Raw genomic sequence first — 22,668 nt, 5'->3', positions numbered from 1 at the left:
AGCTGAGGAGAACCTTCACACACTGAGAACCAGTGTAGGTGTGAGGCCTCTAGAGGTTTCTTAGTAATCCACAGACCATATTCTTGGTTCTGACTGACTCAGAGCTGCACCAGTTGGATTAGTATGCTATGTGGACCCTATCGGTGAACTTTACGGAGGCTCGTCTGGCCTCAGAAGATGAACTCCTCACAGAGTTGTAAATATTTCATCTCTTTTATTCTCTCCTCTCTGATTTGTCTTAATAATTAAAATACTGACGGTGAGTGAAAACTTCAGAGAGCGGTGGAGCAGGAAAACATTTCCTACCATATTGGTTGTTGGTTACGATGATCGCTGAATCAATCAAATGGCAGTCAAGATAACATCACATCACATCACACTCAGAGCTCTCCGGTTATTATTCCAGTAGAAATGTAATTCAGAGACTCTTGGCGTGTTGCCTTCAGGGTCTCCTGCTCTCCTCTCTGATTAAATTTAAAGCACCTTTGACTCCACACGCCTCACCCATCTCCTCGATGCACGTTACTTCTCACGAAGGTCACGAGAGATCAGCAAAGACGGCGGTTTACCAAAATGTAGCTGTTGTGTCGATGCCGTCATGTTTAGTGTCGCGTCGAACAAAGATCCTCAGGAATGGAAGACATTTAGTTTGAACCGATACTAATTTGGACAACAGAGTAGGAGGACGAGGTTTAATTCAATGTTTGGCCAAATAACAACAGAAAAGCATTCTAAGATTCCTTGAATTCGATCCGATTTTTCTTATACAGTAAGCTTCTCTTTTGGCCGTTGCCATTTTTTGTTTTTGGCTGTCATCATCTTGGTATTTAGCTGTCGCCAATTTGGCTTTTTGCCATCGCCATCTTGCTATTTAGCCGTCTCTATCTTGTCTTTTGGCCGTCTCCATCTTGTCTTTTGGCCGTCTTCATCTTGGTATTTAGCAGCATTACAGGGATCAGAAACATTACGAGTATTATACACCGATATCTTGTCTCCTGTCTCGTTCACCTTTGTCCTCAGTGGACCACTTCTCTGAAGCGACGTCCACTTCAACGCACTTGTTGAGTGAAGTGGCCATCTGGCCTCAGGTGGAGCGGCCCGACGACGACGACTCCACAACGATGTGATCTCATTAAACCCACTTTTCCATGAGCAGATCTCAGAGTGTTGCAGCTGCAGCGATTAGCTCTCACTGAGAGGTGGAGTGGGATGACGAGACAGACGCCTCATCTCACCCACATTAGTTGAGTTGCACACTTGCCAACCCTCCCGATTTCCCCGGGAGACTCCGACTGTTTTCCTTTTCATTATCTCAACCTGTTTCTGGAACTGAACAGCATGTGAAAGCTCTACTGTTTCCACCCGGACGGCAATACAGCTACAGCTACCTAATGTAGCTGTAGAGATGCTCTCAACACATCCTGCAGCGCCCAAATATTAGTTTATAACAGAGACAGTTCAGCCAGACGGGTGAATTATTAGAATTATTCAGTTTTCTTTCCAGAGAATTACAAGTACATTTAAAAGTTGGCCTTATCAACAGAAACATGCTGCAACAGTGGACTCATTATTTGCTATTTTTATTCTTTAAAAGTCACCAGAATGCAGGAAACAAAGTCTCTGACACTCTAATCCATCTGTCGAGTTAACGTCCACCATGCATGTGCTTCTGTTCAGACGCGTTTCATACATGACATCATGACATCCCGACAGCTCTTCTGCCTGCTGTTATGGATTGCTTCGTAATTGACTTGTTAAACAGATTATTGATCACAACCCCGTACTGTGAACGCAGTAACTGTAAATCAGTAGAAATCTCGTTCGGGATAATGAGTGTCTGTTTAACAGAGTTTATGATGATGTACTGTATGTGAGTTGTTAACTCGTGGTCAGCTGGGTTTAATACCCATGAGGACATGCAGCATGTGTGGACACAACGCTGGAGCCAGTAAGACCGTTAACGAGGTCATCAATTAACCACTGAATTAGTAGGTCATTAGGGCGGTCCATTAGTCACCGGACCGAGCAGTCGTCATGTTCATGTCCAGCTTTTAAATCACTTCAGAGGCCCGGTGTGTGTAACTGTTTAAATTCAGTTTATTCATTTGCAATCGTTGTCTACCACACATTTATATTAGCCTGCTTTATTTTATATCTTATTTATGTTTATATTTTAGCCCGATATTTTCATACACTATTTCATGTTTTATATTTTCATTTTGCTTTCCTTTGCATGATTTTTCTTTTTTTTTTATAACCTGGCATTTTTTCAAATCTTTTTTTATTATTGTTTTTTTTTGCAGACATGGCATGAATCATTTTATCAAATATCAATTATTTATATTAACTCATTGTCCTCGACATGAAATAAAACAGAAAAAATTAAAATACAAAAATACAAAATAATAATATACAATAATAATAATAACAATAATAATAACAACAACAACAATATTTAATAATAATAATAATAAATAAACAATAATAATTAAAAAAGTAAATAAATAGAAAATTAAATTAAATAATAAGAGAGAAAAAATATATGCAATCAGATAATGAATTTAACTTTAAAAAAAAAAAGGAAATGAAGAGGGCTGTAGGAGAGGTGCCCCAAGAGCTCCACTCAGGAAACACAGTCGGTGTCAGAGAATCTTTAATTAAAGAGAAACGACTTCACTGACTGTCAGATATGTCCGTCCCCAGATCGTCTCCCAGGAGTCTTTGAGGGGGTGAGGTGAGGACGAACAGGATCTGCTAATAGCTGATTCAGCACACTTTTAATGGAGACTAAAAGTAAGCAAATAGAGTTTGAAAGGGGTTTTTGCATTAGAGGATGAGGAACGTTACATTAAAACTGCAGGATCATCCGGAGTTGAAAAGGCGTCTCAACTCGCCTTCATCACCTCCATGCTCGGCTCTGCTCCGCTTTGTTCTAAAGACACTCTGCTGCTTGATCCCAGAGAAGAGGATTTCTGCTGCAGACGGGCCTCAAAAGGAAACACTGAGGAGTCTTTATTATTAACCTTGGCTACGGTTCGGGGTCGTGCAAACACCTCTGAGAAACCACTGTGTGATCAAATTAAAGAGTTTACCACACTCGGTTTGCTGTGGAGTGGATGTATCATCCGGCGTGTCGAGCCCTCTTGATGTTTTCTAATAACTGCGTCTCTTTGATTTGACCCGGCTAATCACCGGGTGCCAGCTCCAACGAATAATAAAATTGTCCTCAGAGAGAGATCCGACCAAGATTTCACTCGTCCGCTGAATGTCAATGAAGCCGCTCGACAAAAATGAAATGATATCAAAGTGTTCTTTGACTTTGTGAAGCTGTGCAGTCAAAAAACATCACGCTGCGATCAGAGTTAGACACGGTGGTGTCTAAAGTCCAGCTCAGGCTGATGAACGTCGTTAGTTCTGCAGGTATTTGGTCATAAACCAAAGTATTGGAAACAATACAATACAATACACACAGGACATTTCGGTAGAGACATTAAATATGACAATAGAATAGAAATGATTATTTATAGGCGGATGTTTTGATACAGATGTTGCCATGGAACCAACCGTTACCGCCGTGTTTGACAGCGACGTCTGTGGCGTGATGAGGTTGATTCAATCTCAAAGTGAAACAAGTTTTTATCTTGTAAATTTACCACTTTAATTCAGAGAATATCTGAATTGATGCATTCTTTCTTGTGTTTTGGTAAAACTTAAAACTTTACGAGAAATAATTCAGAAATTTATGGGGAAAAAAATTATTATCTAGGATTATAAAGTCATAAATTTACGACAAAAAACACAAATTCAAGAGAAAAAAAATTTAATATTTTAAAATTTAGTGCAAGTTTGGAGCATTATTTGGACTCCTTAGAAACAAGCTAGTATGACATGGTTTTTGGCCGTCACCATCTTTGTATTTGGTCGTCACTATCTTTGTATTTTGCTGTCTCCATCTTGGTTTTTGGCCGTCACCATCTTACAATGGATGGATGGATTCTTTAGTTTTTCTAGTTTCATGTGATAGTAGTATCTTCTCTCTAGCTTTACAACTGAGCCCGCTACAACCTCTGAAAAAATGAAAGTGGGCCGAGGGCGCCGGCTCCCTGAAGGAGTAGAAGATGTTAAAATCACAATGTGCAGACAGTAGATGGAGTCGTGAACGATGAACCTCGTCGCTGCTGAGTGAACAGTTCTTAGAAACAGTAGCCCACCAGTGGTTTGTCACAAGAAAGAAGTTAAAAGTTGACATTGAGCTCAAACTGCAGCATTAAAAAGAGCCTTTTATAAAACGGTTCCCTGGTGGAGATGCAAGATTAATGTCTGCAGCCACAAAGACAACTTGAACACGTGGCTCCAGAGACGAGGAGATCTAAACGCCCTAAACATCTCGTGCATGCTCTTACATTAGTCCTGTTGTTTCTGTGTTTAGTGTGAATGTTTGTGTCAGTGAGGAGGCATGAAGAGGGTCGTGCTTGTTTAAAAGGTAGTGGATGGTGTTTATTTATAGGCCAGCAGTCATAATGTGGAGCAGGGAGCAGGTGTCAGCCTTATTATGGAGGTAAACTCATCACTCCATCTACTGAGGGAAGCTGCAGTGTGACGGCTGCCAGTGTGACGACTCCATCACTCATTATGTTGTGTTTATACTTTAATGTTACATTTTTCAGCGTCAGCAGTTTTTAATTTTAAACTCACCCCGGTGGTTTTCAGCAGCACCGGTCTGTGAACATAAACAGCTGCCTCACAAACTGCCTGCATACTTTTCTATTAAGGCTGTCAAAGTTAACGCGATAGTAACGCATTAACGCAAATTCGTTTTTAACGCATTAACACGACAAGATAGTGACAGCCAGAAACCAAGATGGGGACGACCAAAAACCAAATGATGACAGCCAAAATACCAAACTTGAGGCTTCAGATCTGTAGTCCACACACCAATGTGTGACGTCTCGGTGACTACGTCCATTCTGACGTAGTTGGCTCAGCAGCAGCTCTTGTGGTGCGATGTTAAGTGACGTTAAGTGAAACCAGCCCCCATTAATTTCCTAGAGTTATTAGCTTCTCTTTCAGGGTGCCCACAGAATCTTTAATTAAAAGGAAACACATGTCTTTCCCCTCCATCATTAACCCAGAGACCAGAATGCTTTGTTTCCTTGTTAAAGTCATGTTGAGCTTTCCTGTAATGTGAATTGAAAACAATATAAACCCTCTCCGTGTTCATAGAGATGTTAATGTGCTGCGAAAACCTTTTGTGAGGTGAGTTTGCAGAACACCGCCTCGCTGCATCGTGTGTTTTTTTATCTGTCTTTCTGGTGAGTGCATGTTGGCGCCGTCACTGATCCTGTCAGCGGTGAGCGAGGAGCAGGAGGGAGCTGAACGCCCTCAGGCGTCTCTGGCTCACTGAATCAGCTCACTGGAGTGTGCGTGTTTGTTCCCACGTGAGTGTGTCTGACTTAGAGAGCGGACTGTGTGTGAGTGCGTGCGTTCGTTTCCCCCTCGTCGGTGTGTGTGTGCGAGCGTGGACTGAAGTTTCCCCCCCGGGGCCGGTCGACGGGCCGACATCGCAGAGCTGTGAAACGGAGAGGTCACATCTGTATGTGTGAGTGTGGACAAGCTGTGACACAGCTGGTGTGACATTCTCCCACCTGTGAACCACGGACTTTAAGTCTCTGCACTGTGATGTGTTACCGTCTTCCAAGATGGCGCCCTGTCTTTTCAATAGAAGTTGCTCGTCCTCCTTGTTGTCAACTTTATAGAGAGGCGAAGTCGCGCCCCTTCCGTTGTCCCCCAATGGACCTTATTGTGGTAATTTCGGAAGTGACCCCTCAGTTCAATTGAAATTCTTGATGTTTTTTTTAAGACACGATGATGATAAATGGTGATGACACAGTCAGACGCGGCGCACCGCGGCGCCCTCGCCATCACCCACCGAGTTGAGAAGTGTAAAAACATCTCAACGGTTGAGAAGTGTAAAATAATTTTCAGTTCATTATGAAATGTGGCGGACCGACAGCTTCTTACTAACGTCATTCATTCATTGGCCCCGTTTGGGACTAACGCTATGCATCGCACTCACGTCATTAATTCAGTTTTGTCTTGTATTGCGAATTTCAGCAACGAAAAGAATAATAAAACACATCGGACTCAGTGTGCAAGGTTTCTGTGCGTAATGTTTATCGGATGACGGATTAAGAAAACGCATGCAAACAATACGGACTTGGTGTGCAAAGACCTTTATACTTCAACTATTTTACGACAAACTGGGACTTTCTTGAGTTGCAAAATGATCTTTTAACTTGACAAACATCATATGTGTGATTTCACGTGTGAAAACCAAGATGATTCTAAAATATCTGTTTTTATCAGGATCCATTTGAAGGTAACTTCATGCCTCCATTTTAAAAGAGAATATTTTTTGGTTACACATATTAAAAAGTACAGGAACAGTTTTGGCAGCTGAGACAAAAAACTTTGCTGGATGTCAGACTTCTTCACTTCGCCCACATTGGTCTGATTCGATCTCTTCTTTTTTAGTTTCTGTGTGGATATTTGCAGCCTGAGGGGGTGGGAGCTCACTGGGAGCTCACTGGGAGCTCCCAGTGAGCTCCCAGTGAGCTCCCATATTATACAATTCTACAATTGTATAATATTATAGGATTTGAATTACAATCATATTTTGTATTATTTGTAATATGGTCTTTAGTGCTGCATTGATTAATTGATTAATCATTGTCAACGATCAAATTAATCGCCAACTATATTGATAAGCCATTGCATCCATAGCTATGCATCTCAGTATATAAGTCTATGTGTTAAACACCACAGCTTTATAAGGCCATAATGTGTCGGTGTGGTTTTCTGCCCCCTAGTGGCCAAAAGAAATGCAGTTACTGTCTGTCTTCTTACCTGTTATTGACCTGCGTGTCCATCTGTGTCTCTGTCCTCCCTCAGGTCCTCGTTAGAGCGAGCGAGCGAGCGAGAGTCTGTAAAAATGGCGTTGCCGGCTGAACGCATATGATCGGACATGGAGCCCGTCAGCGCAGCCAACGCCACACAGGACGAGCTCCGCCTCCTGCCCCCGCCCGACGACGACCCCGGCAACTTTGGTTACCACGACTACGGCCAAAATACCGTAGGGGGGTTGGCGCCGGCGTTGCCCACGCAGGGGTTTGAGGGAGTCAATTTTCAAGAAGACCCCATCAAACTGTTGAGTGTTCAGGTAGAGGAGACCTTTTATATTCATCCTATGTTCATGTATATCAGAAGTGATTGAACGTATTAATCAAAACAAAAACTCTACTAGCTAATTCGTCAAAGAAACGCCAATCATTAATTTAATCTTTTATTGATTTTTCCACCTTTTTGGCCGCCATCCCACCAAAATCTCAAAAAAACCTTTTAACAAACATTTATAACAACAAAGACAGCCTTCACATCATCATTAGTTATAACCTATAAGCATCAAAACAACCAGTTGCGTTACAGCTGTTGTTGCTGTTGTTGTTGTTGTTGTTTGCAGGTGGTGTTGATCTTGGCCTACAGCACCATCATCGTGCTGGGGGTTCTGGGTAATTCTCTGGTCATCTACGTCATCTACCGCTTCAAGACGCTCCGCACCGTCACCAACTTCTTCATCGCTAACCTGGCTGTTGGTACGTTTACACACACACACACAAGCACCATCTGCACCGTCTGGTCACATGAAACGGCGTATGAATGACCTGTTAATGCACAAGGCGTGTAAAAAGAAAGCTGTTCTTGCTTGTGGCGTGTCATTTGTACTAGGGATGTCACGGTGAGGATATCTTCCCACCGGTTAATAAACTTGTGGTGTTACCGATGACTTCAGATGTTTTACAAGATAAGACGACGCTCAATATCTGTAGTGAGCTTTCTTTGTTCTTTGACGTTGGGTGGCGGCGTGTCTGGCCTCTTCGGTTGAGCTTTCGCTGCGGGGCCGGAGGTTTCCACCCAGCGCCGCTGCATCCTGCTCCTCCTGCTACTCTGTGCTGAGACTCCAAACAGAGCAGACACTTTCATTTTCAGTTTGTAGCATTCGACATAACACCAATAACACCAACTACCGTGGCACACCTAGTTTGTACGCCATGATGTCGGTACTGACTGCAGTGCAAATGCATCCACTTAAATAGAGATGGCGACGGCGAAAAACCAAGTCGGAGACGGCCAAAATGCCGAACCCGAGGCTTCAAAACAGCAGTCCACAAACCCTTGTGTGACGTCACGGCGACTACTGTATGTCCTCTTCTTATAAACAGTCTGTGTGTTGCACACAAACACAAGCCGTCCTCTCTGGATGTCAGAGAGGATTTCCCAGCTCTGATGAGTCTGACAGCATCAAATCAGAGCTACTGTGTGTGTGCGTGCGTGCGTGCTCACGTGCATGTGTGTGGCCCTGTGTAGGTCGTTTGTGATGATGACTCAAACATCTGTCAGCTGTTATTTGCTATTTCTCCGTGATGACTGCTGCTGCTGTGTGGGAGAGAGAGAGAGAGAGAGAGAGAGAGAGGGAGAGAGAGAGATGAAATCAAACATTTGTTGTTGGTGTGTTTGACATTCACACGTCTGGCGAGGACAATCCGGCGCCGTTGTTTTACGAGATGTAAAATGTGACGAGAGTAAAAATAGACTGTTTCAGAAGAACTCCCAGAGGCACACAGGAGTATTTTTAGGAGTTTATACGTGCTCTGTGTACATTAACCAATCATAAATCACAGGAAGAAGAGGTGGAGAGAGGAAGACAAAGATCAAGAGACGCTTGTGAAGTTCTTTAAAGTGCTAATCGTCTACATTTTCTACACGTGTCGGCGTTTTCATTTAGCGTGTTTTTAGCATTTGTGAAAGTATTCAGGGCGGACCGACTGACAACAAGCTGCTGTTGTGATAAGCCAACGTGAGTCGATAATAATCAGCCCTCTCATACGTTTATCTAACAGCCACTGGCGCTCAGCAGGGAAGCAGCAGAGTTGCCAAAAAACGGAGGCAAAGAAAAAGAAAATATCTCACTAATCATCTACGGCGTCACCTGACTGGGATCCTGTTCAAATGATATAGATAAAGGACCGAACTGTGTGTGTGTGTGTGTGTGTGTGTGTGTGTGTGTGTGTGTGTGTGTGTGTGTGTGTGTGTGTGTGTGTGTGTGTGTGTTTGTGACAGCCTGCAGAGCTCCGCATTATTTTAATGAGCCGGAGAATATCTCAACTCTGACCACAAAACATCTGCTCGGTGGTGCGACATAAATCTTATTCTCTCTCGGCCTCCGCACACGCCGATTGATGTCGCCTCGGCACCTATTTATTTCTAATGAGAGGAGTGTGAAGGAGGCGAGATTCACGCCTCTGAAGTGACACACCATGCTCAATTGTGAAATTTCACGCTGGTGCATGATTAAACCTACTTTCACTGCCTGGATCGAGGCGTTCATTACAATCCAATCTTCTTCTTTTAAGATAGTTTCTGGAAAGTATTTATTAGAGAGGGTACCGTGAAGACAGACAGGAAACAGAAAAGAAAGATGGGAGGACACGGCCAAAAACCAAGATGGTGATAAAAACCAAGATGGTGATAAAAACCAAGATGGTGACGGCCAAAAACCAAGATGGCGACGTTCGAAAACCAAGATGGCGATAAAAACTAAGATAGTGACGGCCAAAAACCAAGATGGCGACGGCCAAAAACCAAGATGGCGACGTTCGAAAACCAAGATGGCGATAAAAACTAAGATAGTGACGGCCAAAAACCAAGATGGCGACGGCCAAAAACGAAGATGGCGACGGCCAAAAACCAAAATGGCGACGGCCAAAAACCAAGATGGCGATGGCCAAAAACCAAGATGGCGACGGCCAAAAACCAAGATGGCGATGGCCAAAAACCAAGATGGCGACTGCCAAAAACCAAGATGGCGATGGCCAAAAACCAAGATGGCGACTGCCAAAAACCAAGATGGCGACGGCCAAAAACCAAGATGGCGACGGCCAAAAACCAAGATGGCGATGGCCAAAAACCAAGATGGCGACGGCCAAAAACCAAGATGGCGGCGACCAAAAACCAAGATGGTGGCGACCAAAAACTAAAATGTCTAGGGCCCAAAATCATGATGACGGGTGTCAGAACGCCACCAGGACGCTTCCAACGTGAGTTTTAATTCCTAAAACACCATAAATTGACTTTCTGCCTCACGCCATTATAAGATGAATTAAAACATGAAAACACGACTCTGCGTTACACCGAGTACACACCAAGTAAACACGTTGTGATAAATACATGAATTCACATGAAAACAAATAAAGAGGTGAATTAATAAAGCAGCACATCAGCAGCACACGGGCAAATGAATGTGACACGTAAACAACGAGAGGTAATGGAGTGTGAAGTGGTGCAGGGCTGTGTGGGGACGGGAGGGAAACCTGGATTAATAAAGCAGCACATCAGCAGCACACGGGCAAATGAATGTGACACGTAAACAACGAGAGGTAATGGAGTGTGAAGTGGTGCAGGGCTGTGTGGGGACGGGAGGGAAACCTGGAGATGAACAATCATACATTAACTTCAGAACGCACACATCAGGGACGGCTAATGTGACGGTGAACCAGTGAAACACATAGATGGGTGGATGGATGGATGGATGATGGATGGATGGATGGATGGATGGGTGGATGAATGGATGGATGGATGGATGGATGGGTGGATGAATGGGTGGATGGGTGGATGGATGGGTGGATGGGTGGATGGATGGATGGATGGATGGGTGGATGAATGGGTGGATGGGTGGATGGATGGATGGATGGGTGGATGGGTGGATGGATGGATGGATGGATGGGTGGATGGGTGGATGGATGGATGGATGGATGGATGGATGATGAATGGGTGGATGGGTGGATGGATGGATGGATGGATGGGTGGATGGGTGGATGGATGGATGGATGGATGGATGGATGGATGGATGGATGGATGGATGGATGGATGGATGATGAATGGATGGATGGATGGATGGATGGATGGATGGATGGATGGGTGGATGGATGGATGGATGGATGGATGGATGGATGGATGGATGGATTGTGCCTCCAGATGCAGCTGGGAGAGATTTCAGCACCACGGACAGCGACTGAAAACAGGCCGGTCCTCCTGTTTGTTTCATAAGGAAAGGAAATTACTGAAACTATATATAGTGTGTTTTTAACCCTCTGAGACCCACAATAAACACAATCTTTTGGGTCTGATCCATCCATCCTCTGAATGCTCTAGGTCTCTAGTCTGATCCATCCATCCTCTGAATGCTCTAGGTCTCTAGTCTGATCCATCCATCCTCTGAATGCTCTAGGTCTCTAGTTTGATCCTTCCATCCTCTGAATACTCTAGGTCTCTAGTTTGATCCATCCATCCTCTGAATGCTCTAGGTCTCTAGTCTGATCCATCCATCCTCTGAATGTGTGGAGTGGAGCGGCAATAAGAGTTTAGATTCCTTTTCTCCTTCGCCTCTCCAAGAAATACATAAACAAATACGTTCATGAAGTAGAAGAAAATAATTAGACGGAGTGTAAAGAAGCACTTCTTTGCAGTGTGTCATGTGCTCAGTATACAGCCCGGGGTGTTGGCTGTTCTGAAAAGTGTAAAGAAAATTGGATGCAAACTAAATCTTAACCGCCGGCTATTATTAATAAACACACACACACACACACACACACACACACACACACACAGTGATTGCCTGTGTCCTGAAAAAACATTGATATCAGCTTTTTCCCTTTTTAAAGTTTTGGATGTAAAAGCTCTGTTAAAGTTTTTATTAAAATCGGTACATTCTTTCTGCAGTGTCTCTTTAAATAAGACGACTCCTCACTGCATGTGCACCGCTCTATGATACGTTGGATTTATAATGTCACTATGAACGGCATCTTTCATATCACATTACAATATAAGAATATTGATTAGTGCAGCTTTAAGTACCACCATGTTTGGTTTGTAGCGTTTCACAAAGAGCATATAAATACCACGATTCTCCATTAAAAGTTTAGTTTGTCTCGATGCCCCTGGCATGTATGGAGGACGGAAGCTGCCAAAATAAAAATAAATAAATGAATGAATAAATAAATGATTCAATGAATAAATAAATATGTCATTAAATGCAGCAAATATAATATTACAAATATATGTAGCAATTAAGTAATTGATAAAATTTGACATAAATTGATATTTCTGTTTTAATTTGCTTCTTTATTTGTTCAACTTTTTATTAATTCCCTTATTTATTTACTCTTATATTTAATTTTCCCTTTAATTTATTTATGTATTTATTTTTATTATTTTTTTAATTAATTAATTTAGTTTTACATTTGTTTTTTATTCATTTATTTATTTTTTGCATTATTTATGTAGTTGCATTTGCATTTTTCTGCCATCGCCATCTTGGTTTTTTGGCCATCGCCATGTTGCATTTTTGCAACCAGAAGTGACACGAGGGTGGAGCTAAGTACAACCGAACGCTGGATAAGACATTTTTAGGCGACCAAACTGTTGACATAGGAAGAGGAACCTCATCTGAACGGCTCGTTGAATCACATGTTTTCTGATCTAGACGGCCCACAAACAGCTGACTGGGTTGTTAGACACTCCAGATCCCCAGATGTGATGTGTCCCCTTTAAAGGTATTTATATAGAAGCTCAAAATGTAACCAGAAATGTTAACATATATATATATATAAACATAGCGTACTCGAGAAGATGTGATAAACAGATTCCTTTCATGTCAGCTGTGTTGGGATGGATGTGATGAAGGCTCCGGCAGAGAGGAGGAAGAGGAGTAGAAGCAGTGTGACTGATGTGATGTGAAATGTGCAGGAAGGTAGAAACGGCGACAGCCAGAGAGTTGTCGGTTAAATAACCCCCGAAACAGAACGGGAGTGGGCAGGAGAGCAGACGGTTTGTGGTAAACAAACAGAGAGCTGGACGCCCTTAGGCTGGTCCGCTCACTCTCAATGTCTCTCTCAGTCTTTGTTTGTCTTTTTGTCTTAATCATCTGCGTCGTCTCATTACTGGACGACGCAGATGATATTCTGCTCTTTCTATTTGTTAAAACACACAAGGTCCAAACCACAGCAACAGCCACGTGGTAACGCGGTGAAATGAGAACACGTTTACATGAATGGATGCTTAGAAATCCATAAAGGTGGCATGTTGCCATCAGCCAAGCAATGTTGGCATTGGACGTAATCCAGGGATTTCATCCAGGCTACATGGAGTGGCTTTCTCTCTATTTGGATTGAGATTTAGGACTCTGGATCTGGTCCTCTTTCCCAAGCCAACATTTAGTCCATTTTAATGGAACTCCGCTGCGGTTCGTTTGGACACCTGTTAATGTAGTAATTGTACTTCCCTTTTTTAAATAACCGGAGGAGTCGTCTTAAATATACACCTCTTATTGTACCGTTCATTGGTCTCTCTCTCTCTCTCTCTCTCTCTCTCTCTCTTTTACTCTTTTCCTCTGTTTCTGGCCGGAAACATCACAGGAAGCAAAAGGTCAACAATTGGGAAACCAAAAGAGACCCTGCAGCTTTTATTTTTCTCTAACACGATTTGGCACGATGCCCTTATCACAGATGAAACATCCCGAACTGATTGAGGGGTTGCAGACTTGGCCCGACCCCCCTTCCGGGATGCCGGGTCAGTCCCTGCCGGGTCACATCTCGTTGGAGGTCAGAGCAGGGACAAAGTATCTGTCATTCTTTCAGGAGAAGAGCTCCACTGCTATATAAACGTTTTACAGATGTGACATAACGTTTTACAGATGTGACACCTTTAAACAAAGAGACTGTTCATTGAGGTTGTTGTCTGTTGGCCACCGGGACGACAGTAAAGCGGACTGTGGCTCGCTTTACTCATCCACGTTTTTAATATTTAACACTGAAATACCAACACATTCTCACCCCAACTCGTCAGATACCGAGACCGACACACGGGGTACCCCTCTAGCGTTACTTTCCACCCAGGAAGCAATAATATTGTAGAAGTATATTGTGTGAAACCCAAAGTCAACGTTGACTTATTTTACTGTACATTTGTTACGTAATTTATACGGGACCTTTAAGTACTGCCTATAGTGGTGCAGAGAACACTGAGCTCCATAAACCACATACAAAAATGAAGGCAACTGTTTGCATCATCAAGCAAGACTCGTCTTTGTATAAACTATTTTGTTTGTACTGTGAAAAGAGAAAAAGGTCCTTGCACCATTCCTCTGGGATTAAAATGGTTCTGAATCGTTTAAACGCAGGAAACGTTCCTGATACGATGCAGGAAGTGTTTCAGTTTGTGTAACTTTTTTTCAAATCAAGATTGAAGAACGCGACAGATGTTGACGCTCGCACATCCAGAGGTGGACGTGACTGATCATGTGACCTGCTGTCTGTCTGAGCAGATGGCGTCTCTCTTTGTGGTTGTAGATCTGACGCTCACCGGTTGTTTTGTGTTTATTTCATTTTGCTGAAGCGTAAAGGAACCGTGGTTAAAGTGGATAAAGACAAAGAAAGCTCTGGTGATTAAATTACAAACTGGTTATGTAACGTCATAATTCATTCTGTTCTGATGTGTAGGTGGCGGCGGTTACAGATATGTTCCGCTGACAGTTTCTATGGTTTCATATAACGATGGATTATGATGTTCAGCTGTGAACCAGGGATGGGCTTCTGATTTGTGCTGGTAAACTGCAAAGAGTTCTCTTTTAGAAAGAAAACATTTGATTTCCTGTTATGTCCAGCTTCTTGAGGGTTTAGAAGGGTTTCAATGAACACGTTTGTTTAATGATATATTCAGTAACTTCCTGTCTTCTCGGTTTCCAGCTGACCTGCTGGTGAACACGCTGTGCCTCCCCTTCACCCTCGTCTACACGCTGCAGGGCGAGTGGAAGTTCGGCGGCACCCTCTGCTTCCTGCTGCCCTACGCCCAGGGGCTCGCCGTGCACGTCTCCACGGTGACGCTCAACGTCATCGCCCTGGACCGCCACAGGTGGGTGGGGCTTAGAGCGGGGCGGGGGGGATCAGTGTTTGTGGTCTGTTAACATGTGTGTGTGGCAGTTATACAGGGTAATACGACGGCATATTAGGGCCATTGTAGGTTTAAAAAAAAAGGAAATTATGGAGCAGGGGGGTGAGATGTAATAATCTGAGAAAAAATTTAGAATTTACGAGATTAAAGTCGCAGAAAAAACCCCTCAGATATTCTCTGAGATTAAAGTCAATAAATTTACAAGAAAAACTGATATTCTCTGAGATTAAAGCCGTAAATCTACGAGAAAAAACGGACAAATTTCCGAGATTAAAGTCGTAAATTTATGAAAAAAAACTCAGTTATGCGGGAAATAAATTCTGAAATTCTCTGAGATTAAATTTACAAATTTATCTCCCGTGTTCTTATGGTGAGGATGGTAAGAAAGGTCCTGAAAGAGACATATACACGTTTTCTTTTGTGTTCATTGTGTGTTCTTTGATGATTATAAATAAATACTAATATAATTAATATATTTAGCACTCTGAGGCTCACATTACCGCAGTGTTTAACGGCGACGTCTGTGGTGTGAGGAGGTTGATCCAACCTTGGAAAGGGAAGCGATGTTTATTATGGTGACATTTATTCTCGTAAATTTATAACTTTATAATCTCAGACAATATTCAAACATTTTCCTCGTAAATGTATGACTTTATGATCTTAGATAATATTCAAGTTTTTCCCCTAAATTTGTGAGTTTTTTCTTCTAAGTGCATGACTTCATAATCTCAGATAATATTAAATTTTTTATATGCAAAAACAAAAGAAAGAAATGCATTAATTCCAGCTGTTGTGGAAGTAATATTTCTTCTTGTTGAAATCTCCAAATACATAATATCATCCCTAATTTATTGTATTTCCCACAACATTACTGTTCCCCTCATCTCTCCAGGTGTAACTGAACTAACAGCGTTAGCTCGCCTGGTTAAAACGTGAAGTATAATTGTGAATATTTAGTCTTTTTAATGCATCTAGTAGCAAAAGTTGAACAAAGTGACATTGAAACGTTACGATGGAGGGAAGCTACGCAGAAGTCAAAAGGTTGAGCCACCAGCAGGACTCTGAAGCTGCTCGCTCGCTTTGTGCTGACGTCCTCTAAACGACAAATATGTAAAAATCTAAAAGTAATTTCCACCAGAATCCAGCTGCTCTCAGGAAAAAGAGGAATAAAGGTCTAGGTGTTAAGAGTGGCGGCGCGGCGAGGTTTTAGATGAACAATGGCTCATTTCCATGATTTTAACCCGCGTGACCCTGCAGACCTGATTATACAGCGGCTCGTGTGTGGAGTGCAGATGACTCTGCAACAGAACAGTCGTGAGCTACACGGAGAAGGTGTGCTAAAAGTTTGCTTTAAAGATTTAAATGAAGCACCAACACGTCTGTAATAAACATATTCCGTCCTCTCACCGGCGTCCTCAATCTGTTGTCGTTGTTGGTGTGTTCTGCGTCCACCTGTCCGGAGACCGCACAGAGAAACCTGCTACAAAGCGTCTCCGCTCGCTGTTTGAACTGGATGTTGTCAGCAGATGGTTCCTGACAAATAAATAAATAAGAATCATTTCATGATCATCATTAGCTGCACAGGCCAAAAAGATCATTCTGCATACTGATATCTTCATCATCATCATCATCCTCAGCCGATACTTAACATAACGAGCTCCAAAGAGGAAATTAAATTATCGGCCATATGAGAAATCGGCTATCAGTTTGATGACCATCAGCCTCTGGGAGCAACGGCCATATTTCTGGGCTTCTGATGTAGCCAGTGGATATCTGGGCCAAGACTTCCTCTTCGTGGTTTTTGGCTTTCATCCTCGTGGTTTTTGGCTTTCACCATCGTGGTTTTTGGCTTTCATCCTCGTGGTTTTTGGCTTTCACCATCATGGTTTTTGGCTTTCATCCTCGTGGTTTTTGGCTTTCACCATCGTGGTTTTTGGCTTTCACCATCGTGGTTTTTGGCTTTCACCATCGTGGTTTTTGGCTTTCATCATTGTGGTTTTTGGCTTTCATCCTCGTGGTTTTTGGCTTTCACCATCGTGGTTTTTGGCTTTCATCCTCGTGGTTTTTGGCTTTCACCATCGTGGTTTTTGGCTTTCATCCTCGTGGTTTTTGGCTTTCACCATCGTGGTTTTTGGCTGTCACCATCGTGGTTTGTTGCCGTCACCATCGTGGTTTTTGGCCCTCACCATTGTGGTTTTGGGCCTTCGCTATCCTGGTTTTTAGCTTTCACCATCTTGTTTTTTTGCTTTCACCATCGTGGTTTTTGGCTTTCACCATCGTGGTTTTTGGCTTTCACCATCATGTTTTTTTGCTTTCACCATCGTGTTTTTTTGCTTTCACCATTTTTGGCTTTCACCATCGTGGTTTTTGGCTTTCACCATCGTGGTTTTTGGCTTTCACCATCGTGGTTTTTGGCTTTCATCCTCGTGGTTTTTGGCTTTCACCATCGTGGTTTTTGGCTGTCACCATCGTGGTTTGTTGCCGTCACCATCGTGGTTTTTGGCCCTCACCATTGTGGTTTTGGGCCTTCGCTATCCTGGTTTTTAGCTTTCACCATCTTGTTTTTTTGCTTTCACCATCGTGGTTTTTGGCTTTCACCATCGTGGTTTTTGGCTTTCACCATCGTGGTTTTTTGCTTTCACCATCGTGTTTTTTTGCTTTCACCATTTTTGGCTTTCACCATCGTGTTTTTTTGCTTTCACCATCTTGGTTTTAAGCTTTCGCCATCTTCCTTTTTGGTCGTCGCCATGTTAGTTTTTGGCTGTCATCTTCTTGGTTTTTGGCCGTTGCTATCTTGCTTTTTGGCCATCGCCATCTTGCTTTTTGGCCGTTGCCATGTTGGTTTTGGCCGTCGCCATCTTGGTTTCAGGCCGTCGCCATCTTGGTTTTTTGCAATCGCCCTGTTGGTTTTTTGCCGTCACCATCTTGGTTTTCTGCAACCAGAAGTGAGTACAACTGAACGCTGGATAAAACATTTTCAGGCGACCAAAAATGTTACAATTAACTTTGATGAACTGAAAACACACTGTGAAAGGGTTAAAGTTGTACCGGACAACGCCGCGATAGCGACCTGTCCATCACAAAGTAGCATCCCCTTCTTTCATGGTATATTTGGTCAACACTAGTCAGTCCACAAATGGGAAACAGAACGATTCCGATACCAAAATCCTGCCCCGTTACCGACAGCCTCTACATTCATATCTGTTTATAGAGATTAGCGTGGAGGTAAATTTAACAGAATAAACTTTGTCTTTGACTTTGAGAGGAATCAAAAGTTGGAGTCCTACTTTTAAAGAGGTTACATTTTGGCCACGGCTCCTCTCAGGTCGGTGCATCAGCAGGGACTGTAAAAAGCTAAATGCAGCTTCGCCAACTTTTGATCCAATATGCAAAACAACAGACGGCTGCCAGAAGACCACAGAGACCCACTTGGCTCGTTTCTAGTAAGCAAAACCGAAGCACATTGTGCTGCCAGGCCATTTACAGCTCTGGAGCCGAGTCGACTCTAATGCTTACTGGAGGACAGAACGAGAAACCCGAGAAGCACTTTCTCTCCTGCTTGTCAACACTGTTATTGTGCTGAATAAGCTGAAGCCAAGACTTTTTTACTTTTGGAAGACAGAAGAGGTGATTACTGAAGTTTGCTTCCACGTATAATGGAAGAAAAGTGGAATGAATAAGGTCTTTTCAGTGTTTGTTTTGTTTTTATTATTAGCCACACTAGCGATTGGATAATAATGCTGATGTTGGTCGGACTGGTATTGGTCCCCAAAGGATGAGTTCAACTGAGTTTGGTGACTTATCCTCTAGCGCCCCCATCAGGTTGACATCTTTAGGAGTGAAACATCTTGACAACTATTGGATGGATTGATGTGAATGTTGCTACAGATATTCAAGGCCCCTTTAGTTTACTAGTTTATTTAACAAGGGCCTCAACCATAGACTGTATAGAAGAAGTGCACGTAGTCACCGTGCACACGTGTGTTTATTTTTATTCAACCAGGATTTCTCTGAGATATGACCACAATGACCGCCCAGAGTCCCATAAAACATTTACCAGCATCAGAATGTGGGAGTTTAACCTGTATTTTTACCTTCACTGAAAACATACATGTGTTCCGTCATTCATTATTAATCTCTAACAGCCATCCCCTCTGCTAAAGAGAAAAAAACGTGTTGCGGTTGTGTGTTTCAGGTGTATCGTGTACCACCTGGAGACCCGGATGCGTAAGGACGTGTGTTTCGGGGTGATAGCGCTGACGTGGGTGCTGAGCGCCGTGCTCGCCAGCCCTCTGGCCATCTTCAGAGAGTACGGCTCCTTCACCCTGGAGCCTGGACACACCATCCAGGTACGATCAGTCCTCCGCCATGTCTTTGATCTGCCTGCTACCTATCCTCCTCTCTTTCAACTCTTTCATCTCTCCCTCCCGTCCTCCCCTCACTCCTTTCATCACCACGCTTTCCACTCCTTTCCGGTTACTATTGGATGGATTGATGTGAATGTTGCTACAGACATTCAAGGCCCCTTTAGTTTATTAGTTTATTTAACAAGGGCCTCAACCACAGACTGTATAGAAGAAGTGGACGTCGTCACCATGACGTTACCTACTGGTGTGTGGACTACAGCTTTGAAGCCTCGAGTTAGGCATTTTTCGCCGACACCATCTTGGTTTTTGGCCATCTTCATCTTGGTTTTTGGCCGTCGTCATCTTGGTTTTTAGCCGTCGTCATCTTGGTTTTTGGCCGTCATCATCTTGGTTTTTGGCCGTCATCATCTTAGTTTTTGGCCGTCGTCATCTTGGTTTTTGGCCGTCATCATCTTGGTTTTTGGCCGTCGTCATCTTCGTTTTTAGCCGTCGCTATCTTGGTTTTTGGCTGTCGTCATCTTGGTTTTTTGCTCTCGCTATCTTGGAGTTTGGCTGTCGCAAAAACCCTTACCCTAACCCTTTCCTCCAAAATGTCACCTAAGTTTGGAGCGTTATTTAACCTCCTTCCCGACAAGCTAGTATGACGTAGTTGGTACCGATGGATTCATCAGGTTTTCTAGTTTCATATCAGTATCTTCACTCCATTGTCTGAACCTGATACAGCCTCTTCATTCCCGCGGGTCTCAGAGGGTTAAACTAAAGTGAACATGTCTTTTGTCCTGCAGGTGTGTACGGAGAAGTGGCCCGGTAAAAACACCGACGGCACTGTCTACAGCATCTCCATGTTGATCCTGCAGTACTTCCTGCCGCTTTCCATCATCTCCTTCGCCTACGCCCGCATCTGGTCCAAACTGCGCGGCCACGTCAGCCCGGCGGAGAGCGGCGGCAGCAGCAGCGCCGGCTCAGAGCGCCACCGCCGGCGCCGCAAAACCACCAAGATGCTGGTGACCATGGTGGTGGTGTTCGCTGTCAGCTGGCTGCCCTTCCACGCCTTCCAGCTGGCCACGGACATCGACAGCACGGTGCTGGACATGCGCGACTTCCGCCTGCTCTACACCGTCTTCCACGTGGTCGCCATGTGCTCCACCTTCGCCAACCCGCTGCTGTACGGCTGGATGAACCGCAACTACCGCGCCGCCTTCCTCGCCGTCTTCAAGTGTCGCAGGGCAGGGGAGAGGGGGAGGAGCGGCCGGCTGGACAGCATTCACCCCGTCGGAGGAGCAGGAGGAGGCGGAGGAGGGAGGGCGAAGAAGATTGTGCTTGAAACCCAGGATGTGGTGTCCACCCACCTGAACGCCACCGACGTGTGAGAGCCTGAGGGAGGAGGGAGGTGTGAGGAGGTCGATGGAGGCGACGGAGGAAGAGGCCGGGGAGGAAAAGAAAATCGTTGTCAGGAAATGTTTTGTTTCCCGGAAGACAATAGGAGAAAACGAGATGGAGACGGAGGGGAGATAAAGATGTGAGAGGAAATAGAAACAACAGAGTGAGAGCGAGGCGACGGGGGGATTAAAGAGTTTTATCGAAGCCCGAAATAGAAGAGGAGGCAAAGACGAGCGGGACTTAAAAGAATGACAGGAGAGGAGCTGCCGGGTGACTCGAGGTCTCCTCGACCGATCGAAGCGCTGTCCCCTTTGAGGACGTGACCTCATTGTGGCGAAGGACCTTTTTTGGGGGGGGATTTGTTCGAGTGAAAGTCAGCTTTGCATGAAGGATTTGCGACACTGACTGAGTGGAAAAGTTCTGAAAAGAAAGATGACGTTCGGCTGATTCTACTATAACCTTGGACTTTTAATGCAAATCTTGTTAAAATAGGGCTCTACTCCATCGTCATTCCACATGTGAAGCATTTAGCTGGTACATTTAACCCAGAGTGGCTTACAAGGGGGTGGGGGGGGGGACGTAAGCAGGTTGTGGGGATTGAAGCTGCGAAATGTGGGCAGCAGCAGCAGCTTCCTTTACTGCGAGGGATATGAGCTGATTGTCCACGCGCCTTCTGAAAAGCGTACGAAATCGGAGGCCGCTGGTGGAACCGTGCAAAAATGAATTTGTCAGGTGAAAGAAAAGCCCTAAAAAAAAATTTAAAATCTCAGATTTTTTGAGTTCAGGAGGAGGACGAGGATGCATGATGCAAGCTTTGTGAAACGTCAGACATTGTTATGTAATGAAAAAATGTGTGTTTAATGTGGATTCATCCTACAGAAAAGATGTCAGAGTGGGAAACAGAATAAAAGACAGAGGTGGACGTTACGACTTAGAGGGATGTGGGAAAGCGGTCCAAGTACAAGCGACTCAGATTCTTTTTCAGAGAGCAAGAAAAAAGTGATGAGAGGATCAGTGTGAGGAGCGACGAGAGTGAAATGTGGGATAATGAGGAAAAAGAAAAAAAAGACGGCATGTAGCGACAAGAGAGAAGCTTCAAACGAACAGGCTGCAACTTAGTGTGAAACAGCAGCGACAAGATCCTTCATTACTGACTGGACGGTCTGTCGAGTTCAAACCAAACTCCAGCTGAGATTTCACATATTTCACAAGGTAACACGCGGGTCGTTATTTTAAGGTGGTCTAAGGTGATTTGGTTAAATATGGGCGCCTGCAACGTTTAGCCAACCATTTGAGTTACGCATCTTTGTCCCGGAGGTTCATCAGCACGACATAATGGGATAAGATCATCAACCTCTTCAGCTCTAGAGGTGCTGGAAGGTGTGGTTCACCTAAACACGGGGTCAGCAACCTGCAGCTCTTCAGCTCCTCTCCAGTGGCTCCCTGTGGATTTATAAAAATGGAAATGAATAACTGTTTTTTTGTTTACATCTTCATTTTTATTTATCATTGTTGTAGGTATATGGTACGACGGTACGACGGAGTATTAGGGCCACATTGAGGAAAAATATATAAATCTGAGATTTAGAGAATAAAGTCGTAGGTTTATAAGAAAAAAAAGTCGTAATATTACGAGAATAAAGTCATAATATTACAAGAAAAAAAGTAGTATTATGACTTTATTCTCATAACGTTACGACTTTTTTCTCGTAATATTACGACTTTTTTCTCGTAATATTACGACTTTTTTCTCGTAATAGTACGACTTTTTTCTCGTAATATTACGACTTTTTTCTCGTAATAGTACGACTTTTTTCTCGTAAAATTCTGCCTTTTTTTCGTAATATTACGAAAGTTA

The 22,668-nt window shown here is 43.6% G+C and overlaps 1 protein-coding gene across 1 annotated transcript in view; it reads left to right on the top strand.

The window, feature by feature from the left end:
• npy2rl (neuropeptide Y receptor Y2, like) overlaps positions 1-20,841 on the top strand; it is a 37,300-nt gene extending 16,459 nt beyond the window's left edge. Inside the window, exons 2-6 of the mRNA XM_074624199.1 lie at positions 6,952-7,219; positions 7,520-7,652; positions 14,859-15,024; positions 19,259-19,412; positions 20,216-20,841. Of these exons, the coding sequence (XP_074480300.1) occupies positions 7,025-7,219; positions 7,520-7,652; positions 14,859-15,024; positions 19,259-19,412; positions 20,216-20,800 (1,233 nt within the window). The 5' untranslated portion in view covers positions 6,952-7,024 and the 3' untranslated portion in view covers positions 20,801-20,841. The remainder of the gene's footprint in view (positions 1-6,951; positions 7,220-7,519; positions 7,653-14,858; positions 15,025-19,258; positions 19,413-20,215) is intronic.
• Positions 20,842-22,668: the final 1,827 nt, after the last annotated feature.

The sequence above is a fragment of the Sebastes fasciatus genome, chromosome 22 (assembly GCF_043250625.1).
Source record: "Sebastes fasciatus isolate fSebFas1 chromosome 22, fSebFas1.pri, whole genome shotgun sequence".
Classification (NCBI taxonomy): Eukaryota; Metazoa; Chordata; class Actinopteri; order Perciformes; family Sebastidae; genus Sebastes; species Sebastes fasciatus.
Note: the sequence above shows the minus strand (reverse complement) of the source record. Positions and strands in the feature narration are given on the sequence as shown.